Below are 8,330 nucleotides of genomic sequence, written 5' to 3'. Positions count from 1 at the left end.
TGAGGAGAAATTTCAGATGCAAGGGTAGGTTTGGCAATCTCACTCAAACTAGTGCTGAGGTTATCACTGTTGTTGAGGTTATGACTATTGTTGGATTCCATAGCTTCATGAATAGGCCTGAGTTTTCCCAAAACCAAAGGCTGGAATCTAGAATAATACGTTAGTCATGATTTTTACAAGTAATTAGCATAGATTCTTTATATCATAATAAGTTAGACATTAATGATTGAATTATAAACCTGATTTGGATTTAAATAATTGAACTTGTAATATAGATAAGATGAAATAATACATTAGATAATATGTTTTGAATTATGAATTTGATTTGATTATATTTTATTGATAAATTATTAATAAAATAATTGAATTTGTAATATAAACAACAAGTTCAATGTAAATAATTCAACCATGTTTTATTTGACGGTTCATTATAAATTTAGCTATTTTTCGGTGTATAAAAATTATAAATCAATCATATTAACAATTATAAATCAATCATATTAACTTTTTGTCATGTGAGTAGTTAATCATAATTTTGAGTAGCCAAATATAATTTTTTTATTATAAATAATTAGTATAGACAATTCCATTAAACATTGTGATTAAACTGTGAATTTATTTTGAATTATAATTTATTAATAAATCTTTAACAAAAGAAATAAATACTAAATATAAATAGCAAATTCATTAATTATTAATAATAGTTAATCTTATATTAACAAAGTTAGAATGATAACATCTATTCCATTATGAACAAATTAAAAAAAAATTACATTTATAAATGAAAAACACTGCCCAAAAAAATCTTAAAACAGAAAAAATACATTACCTCCCAAAAAAAATTCGTTTGAAAAGCAGATGAGAACACATAAGTCTCTTACCAAATTTTCATTTGATAGGAAGATGAAATTTAAACCTAATAGCATTACATTTATTCCAGACACATCTTATTTGAGAGGAAGATGAGATTTAAACCCAGTAAGCATTATATTTTTTCTGGACACATCTCATATGATTTAACTAAAAGAAAATATGAATTCCATATGATTTGACTAGGAATAACCATATTTATTGAGGCTGGCTGGAAAAAGGTACAAAATTCATTGTACATTTCATTTCCTGAGGAATTGTTTTTAAGATATAAATAGATTGTTACAGAATAACATGCCATTTTAATTTTAATAACTAAACACCCTGATAATGCTAGGTTCATGTTCAACTTATGCTTTTTCAATCTCCAAATACAGTTCAATTGCCATCAAATTTTAGCTTGCCATGTAGTTGATTGTCGCATTATATCTATTCTCACACTTCCCATATGATTTGACAAATAATAATAACTATATTTATTCTGTTTGGCTGAAAGAGTTCACACAAAAATGAAGTTGATGATAGTCTGGGTCTCTGTGATGCTGTGGAAGAGATGACGTGAAGATGATGTGAATTGTGACATCTGATTTGTTTCTTCCTCGACACAACTCTGAAGTCCCTCTGTCAACGACTGTGGCGTCGACCGATGCACAGTTATGGACTAAGCGCAAGTCTGTAGTCTTTCTATTAATGACCGTGTCGTCACCCTGATGCACAAATGGGTATAAATTTAGGGTAAAAAATAATAAAAAATTCATTAGCATTAGATTCTACGGAATCATATCTGTTGGGCTTTTAATTCAGTAAATCCGAAATCTAGTTTGACCAGTATATTGTTTGTTAGGTTGTTTGTGATTTTTTGATTAGGTCGCCCCAGTCTTAAGTTGATTGGATTTTTAGCATATTTTTCTTTTTAAGATTGATTCAACATCTTTTTTGAAGTTTGATTCTGGATCGCTCTTGCTAAAAAAGTCCATCCTCAACTGGTTGTGTTGTGCTACCAGAACTTAACTACTAATTTTATATATATTAAAATAATAATAAATTAACTACTTTACCTCAATTTTATTTTAAATATTATTTTATTTTATTCTTAAACCAAAATATTTACACACCCATGTATTCTCTTCCCTGCTAAATTGGACAACCCCTTCTTTGGCCAATTAGTCTTATACATGTTTTATTATGACAATAGTAAAATTGAATTGATGGCAAAAAGGTTTTTGAATTTAGGTCTACATCAATTGCTATTTTAGCTTCTTATTTGGCCAAATTTGAACCAGAAGTTAACAATTCCTCTTATGACGTATAGCTGCAATCAGAATTAGGTTAAATCGTTTCAATCAACTTTTAAATCAACGGGGACAGCTGTCATGCTGTAATGTCAAGGGTTTAGGCTCGGGTACTGTGAAGCGCGTATGCAGACGTGAATCGACATTATTTATCGTGTGCGAGTTCGAGACTATAATCTATTCCAGGTCCAGAAAACACAGAGGAAGCACAGGACTTGTGATTCCACCAGAATTGAGCCCGTGACGTAAGTTATAACAGTACCGCATCGAAAATTAAGCTTTGCTAGGATATTTATTTTGTAGGGTCATTGCTACGTTTCCATATTCCCGTGTTCTCAGATTTTATCTGGTCTGTTTGTGCGGGCAAAAAAAATCCACCATTGACACGTCTCCGGCTTCATAAATTATGGGGTTCCTGTCACATTACCTTTTGTATTTAGTGTTCTTGAACAGTTCCCAAAGCAGATAAGATATTTTTCAGATAAGAGCTGGGTTGGTTTGTGGAACATTGATAAGAAGCAAAATGTGGAGTTTTTTTTTTTCTGAGCAGCCCTTTTGTAGGGTTCAGTTACAGACATACACCATGGCTATTACAGTTGTATTATTTCTATTTGAAATTGACCTCCAACGGTTTTAATCGATTCTAACCCTTTGGTCTGAGTAGCTCGTACTGCTTCTGTCCCTCCATCTACCAATTGCTGTGATAACCTTGCCTCGGCATCATAGCTAGAATGCACACCATAGAAAACATAAAATATGATAGATATCAGACTCCATACACCGAATCTTTCATAGGATTTTTTATCCAGACTACTCAATAAGAAGACGTTGAGAAATATAGAAGCTGCGGGGAACCATGGCATTAGAGGGACTCCCCATTCCTTGGGGTGATGTGCAATGGGTACCCACATCTGAAATCCAGCGGTTAATGCAATTGAAATGGCTCCAAAGACGACTAAACCCCAGCACCCACCTTCATGGAGATGCCAGAAAAGAGCAAAACCAGTGGCGCTGACTGAAAAAAGCAATAGGAAAACAATTGTTGCCAATGACTTTGTCTCTCCAATCTTCACATGCCGATGGTATATAAGAGCATTTGCAACAATATAGAACACCACAAGGGTTCCAATGGATATCATGTTCAGCACTATCTTCAGCTCAGTGAACAAAGAAATGACTGCCGTGCAAATGCCTGCATAGCCATGATAAACCCATTGAAAGTAAACCGTCAGAAAACAAAGAAATGACTGCTGTGCAAATGCCTGCATAGCCATGATAAACCCATTGAAAGTAAACCATCAGAAAACAATTATATTGTGGTAATTGATGCATGACAATTTAGTATAAAATAGCAATTACTTTTTGATACTGTTTAGTATAAAGTAGATACTTTTTAATAATTTTTATTTAGTTTCAGTTCACATAAAGTTTGTTATAAAAGCTTTATTATTTTTTTAACTTCTAACCACTAAACTGTTTTTAATGGCTGAAACACTCCAAAAGACAGCGCAATAATAATAGAATATTATTCCTTTGGAGCTCTTACGGTAGGTTTAGCTATTCCTTTGGAGCTGTTACTGTAGGTTTAGCTATTCCTTTGGAGCTGTTACTGTAGGTTTAGCTATTCGTGATGTAATAAAAGGGTTGTAAGTAATTTTATCTTCTCTGCAATTATATTTTTCCTCTGTTTAAAGAATTTGCCTGAGTTTTTAGAATATTCGTTATATTCTACTGTAGTATGTGACACAACAAAACAGCAGACAGCTTTAATCTCAACATAGAAATTTCCATGGCCACACTTAGTTCTGTTGCCAGATGGAATAGCGTAGCATAATGGCCCGCTCTGATTGGGAGAGACCTTGAAGAATTAGATAATTGTCCTTAAGAAATCATGATTTCTTGTGAATCTGCTGCGCCACTTTGACTTTCTAATTATAATGGCCAAGATCATTTAATTGTTGACAAAAAATGCATGGGCAAAATAAACAAAGAATGAACACAAATTTGGAATGTAGCTAATTACACTTTTCAATATTCAAAATCAGTGACATTAATCATAAATAACTCCAGTGAAATTCGATTAAACTGAACTGACTATAATACCTAACAGACAATATTGACCCCAGCAAACAGTGAAATTTGTAGTGAAAAGAGAACAAAGTGTAGAAAAAAGTGTTTACCTAAGAACAAAGTGGCATTCATGGGAGTGCCTGTACTGGGATGGACTCGTGAAAACCAATAAGGGATTAAACGAGCTCTCCCAATCACGCACAAGTACCGAGCTTGCCCAAGCATTGCCACTAGAAGTGACGTTACGATTCCCAGACTAGCCCCCAGCCCCACCACGTTTGGCATCCATCTCCATCCTCCCAATTTCCTGAATGCCTCTCCTGTGAAGGCGGCCGAAGCATTAATCTGCAATTTTTTCACAACATCACATGAGTATTACCCATTAATTTTTTCCAAAGCCAAGAGTTGCTGGTATTACGAAAGAAGTTTTGAGGAAAAATAACATTTAAATTTCTTCATTGAGCAAGATTAGCCACATGCCTCATCGTAGGGCGTGAGAAAGCAGAGAGCAACAGAGACAAGACAATAGAGAAGCGAAACAACGACGACAGATCCCGAGACTCCAATTGGAAGGCTCTTGGAGGGGTTCTTGATTTCCTCGGCCAAAGTTGAGACTGAATCATAGCCTATATAACTGAAATAAACAATGGCAGCTCCATTGAAAATGCCTCTAACTCCAAACGGGGCAAATCCACCTCGGTGTGAAACATTTGCAGGCTTTGTCAGATTTTTCGCATCCCCGTTAGCGAAGCCGGCAACGATGATGAATGTGAAAAAGAGGAGGTGGAAGGACGTCACAGCTATGTTCAGTATGGAACTCTCTTTTGTGCTGCAACAAGTTAATAAATTTCATTATTCTGGTCAAACCAATAGGCAAATTACCAGTAACTCACACAAGGACTCGGAAAAATCAAATTCAGGTCACCTGTGACAGAGGCATACGGTGAGAAAAATCACGAGAGCAAGGGCAGGAAAGTCTAGCATGTTGTACCCTTCTGCCAGGCCACTGGCTTCTACCCGCCACGCATCTTTATGAACGATCCCAAATACGCTTGGAACATATGATGTAAAACTGCGAGCCACCGCAGCATTAGAGAGGACATACTCCATGAGCAGATTGGATCCAGCAAAATATCCTGCAAATTCACCTGTTCCCCATAATTTTTCTCATGTCAGCCCAACACCCTAAAAATATCGCACCCGGACCCTTTCAAATCGTTAGCATGGCTTCTAGTGTCCTATCTACAACACATGTATAATAAAATATAAACAAAAATTAAGCATTAATGAGTAAGTAACCATGGTACCAAAAGTGATACGGAGATAACTGAAGGCCCCCCCTGCTACTGGCATCTCTACTGCGAACTCTGTGTAACAAAAAGCTGAGAGCAGTGCAGAAACACCAGCTACGACGTATGCCAAAACTACTGCAGGCCCTGAAGTTTCACGGGCTACAGGACCAGTAGTCACAAAAACTCCTGCTCCCAGCATCCCTCCTATTCCCATCCCTACCAAATCATACCACTCCAACTTCCTCTGCATATATGCCCCTGAACGTTGTCTGATTTGTGACATTTCCTCTGCAGGTGTCCATGTTGCTCCCACTCTTTCCTTCAATCTCTTTGGAGTCTGAGCCAATGCACTAGAATAACTTGCCCATCCAGAAAAACTAGAACCCATCTCCTTGTTCTGACCCTCACCTTTGCTATTATCATCCATGCCTATTGACACAAAAAAAATCCCTACAGAAAAAAAAATCCCTACTCTATGCTGGTTTATGATCTCTCTTCCTTTCTGTAAGGCTCTATAATCTTCTTGATATAGACACAACACAACAGAATCACACCAGTGAAAGTACTTACAAATCAATTCCAAACACCAAAACTTCAAAAGCCTCCGAAAATAATTACCTCTACCCACTCTCTAGCCACTGGGATTGAAGTTGCAGGCTCTATCCACTATAAATTCAGCACCTGTAGCATTTAATGTTCCAATCTGAAACAAAGTAAACAGCACAACGCTCTCTATAGGCTCTAAAGTTTCAGGCTCTATCCACTATAACCTCATTGTCAGTAGCATTTAATATTGTAACCTGAATCAAGTGAACAGCACAAGAACTCTAATCAATGCAGAAAGAGGAGTCAAAACATATTGCCGCCCTAGTGACTTCTAACACTCTCAATATAAACACTAATCTATATATATAGACAGATAGATCTGCAGAGATGAAGCTAGGGAATAGATCAATCATTCAAGCCACAGTATAGAACTATAGTGAATCTGTACGTTTGGGTATTCTTTCCTTTATTGTTAATTCGCCATTCTTTCTTTCCATCCAGTCTCTGATACCTAATTATTATTTTGTGTTCTGGTATTGGGAAAGCGAGTATGGTTGCATTAAAATAAATAGCAGATAGATGGGTATTTATAAAAGATAATAAACGAACCTATCTTGATAATGATTCTCCAGCTTTAAAATCATACAAAATGCATCCTGCATAGTAACGGCACTGGCAATTAACCGCCAACTGTCAGATGCATTATCTACTCGATTCTCTCTGCCGACCCACATGCTTATCCATATGTGCGCTTCAATATTGTCATGGCATTGGAGCAAAGCGAATGTTCTCTTAACTATAAATCTCCATCTTTTCTTGATCATAAGAGTCTTAAAATCTGAGAAATCCATAAAATAATGACAGACTGAAATCTTACTCTTGTCGCCTCACAATTATTTATGATATTGAATATTTCCCATAATTACTAATGGTGGATCTGTGCTAGAATCAAGATATATTAAACGGAATTCATTAAAATTTATGTGACAAACACTCGCATAAAAAGTATATTACCGCGCATCAAAATTTTCAATTGGAAAAATGGTTTGGAAAACAATAAGTATATTAAAAATATGAAAAAAGGTTTATACTAACCAATTTTATAAAATAATATTTATAAAATTTCAGAGCAAGTACAGTTGACCAAAAAACCTATACAACCTATATATATTTGATAACTTAAATAATAAATAAATAAAAATTTATTTTAAATATATATAAATATTCTTTATTTTATGATATTAAAATTTCCTTTTATTTATTTCAATAATAAAAATTAAACCAATTGTTACAATATGTGAGATTAATAAAAATTAAATCAATTGTTACAATATGTGAGATTGAGATATGTAATAACTTATATTAGAATTTAATTAATTATTTAATGAAAAGGAAAATATATTAATATGATTAACTTAATAATGTGGTAAATTATATAGAGAATATTTAATTTTTTAAAATATATTATTATATAAATTAAGATAAAAAAAATTAAATCTTAATAAATTTAAATATTTTGATGATAATTGTTTTGTGAAAAATGATAAATTTTTAAGGTAAAATAAATATTTATATAAACAATATGCCATTATAATATACCAGTATAAAATCTAAGAAAATAATTATATAGTACTTAAAAAATAAAAGTAATTTTTAATTTTAAAAGTATATTATAAAGTAGGTGTAAGATTTGATTTTACAATAAAATATGAGATGAGAACTCTATGTTCTTAATGATAACTTTATGTTTTTAATTAGTGAAAGCCTTAAAAGAATTCATCTTAAAAATATTTTCTACAATAAAAATATGATATTTTTAAAAATATAAACACATTAATATATATTATTTTTTGTATTGATAACAGTTTTTACTTTATTTAGAATTTGGGTTAGTTTTGTATAGTTTGTAGACTATAATGTTAGGGCAGAGGTTTTTTCTTGATAACATCCCTATGTAATACTCAGTGATCTGCAATTATTACTTGTTGGCATTATTGATTTTCCCTTTAATATCAAAAACAGAAGAAAAAGAAGAAGAAAAAAAAGTATATCTAAATATATTTTAAAAATAACAAATAGTGGAATATTGTGAATATCTAAAATAAAATTATGACAAAAAATAATGACCTTTCCATATAGCAATGATGTCAATATAAAAAAATAATAACCTTCCCATAGAATTAAACACATTCTATTTGAGTAACTTTGAAAAATATTAATGGAGACAATAGGATATCAGTGTATTGTCAAGAGGAAAATA

At 33.2% G+C, this 8,330-nt stretch overlaps 1 protein-coding gene across 3 annotated transcripts; it reads right to left on the bottom strand.

The window, feature by feature from the left end:
• Nucleotides 1-2,670: 2,670 nt before the first annotated feature.
• On the bottom strand, nucleotides 2,671-6,647 carry LOC149266975 (cationic amino acid transporter 6, chloroplastic-like). Of its 3 annotated transcripts, none has more exons than XM_089431286.1 (6): nucleotides 6,143-6,647; nucleotides 5,540-6,043; nucleotides 5,158-5,380; nucleotides 4,713-5,061; nucleotides 4,343-4,577; nucleotides 2,671-3,354 (listed from the first exon to the last, which is right to left on the bottom strand). In XM_089431286.1, exons 2-6 carry the CDS (start codon nucleotides 5,949-5,951, stop codon nucleotides 2,753-2,755), a joined length of 1,821 nt encoding a protein of 606 aa, XP_089287412.1. In that variant the 5' UTR covers nucleotides 5,952-6,043; nucleotides 6,143-6,647; the 3' UTR covers nucleotides 2,671-2,752. The 3 variants fall into 3 exon arrangements, with proteins under 3 accessions (XP_089287412.1, XP_089287416.1, XP_089287405.1); XM_089431290.1 differs by having other exon boundaries at nucleotides 2,671-2,888; nucleotides 3,136-3,354; nucleotides 5,540-6,642; XM_089431279.1 differs by having other exon boundaries at nucleotides 5,540-6,647.
• Nucleotides 6,648-8,330: the final 1,683 nt, after the last annotated feature.

The sequence above is a fragment of the Pinus tabuliformis genome, chromosome 6 (assembly GCF_031772625.1).
Source record: "Pinus tabuliformis cultivar Carrire ecotype Pingquan chromosome 6, CPIR1, whole genome shotgun sequence".
Classification (NCBI taxonomy): Eukaryota; Viridiplantae; Streptophyta; class Pinopsida; order Pinales; family Pinaceae; genus Pinus; species Pinus tabuliformis.
This window is presented reverse-complemented; position numbering and strand designations above follow the sequence as displayed.

Bases quoted from the DNA above. Each gene is read 5' to 3' on its own strand.
- LOC149266975 (XM_089431279.1), bottom strand. From the start codon at position 5,951: ATGGATGATAATAGCAAAGGTGAGGGTCAGAACAAGGAGATGGGTTCT. The intron at 5,062-5,157 runs GTGACCTGAATT...AACTTGTTGCAG, and splicing joins ACCGTATGCCTCTGTCACAG to CACAAAAGAGAGTTCCATAC. The intron at 4,578-4,712 runs GCATGTGGCTAA...AAAAAATTGCAG, and splicing joins TTCTCACGCCCTACGATGAG to ATTAATGCTTCGGCCGCCTT.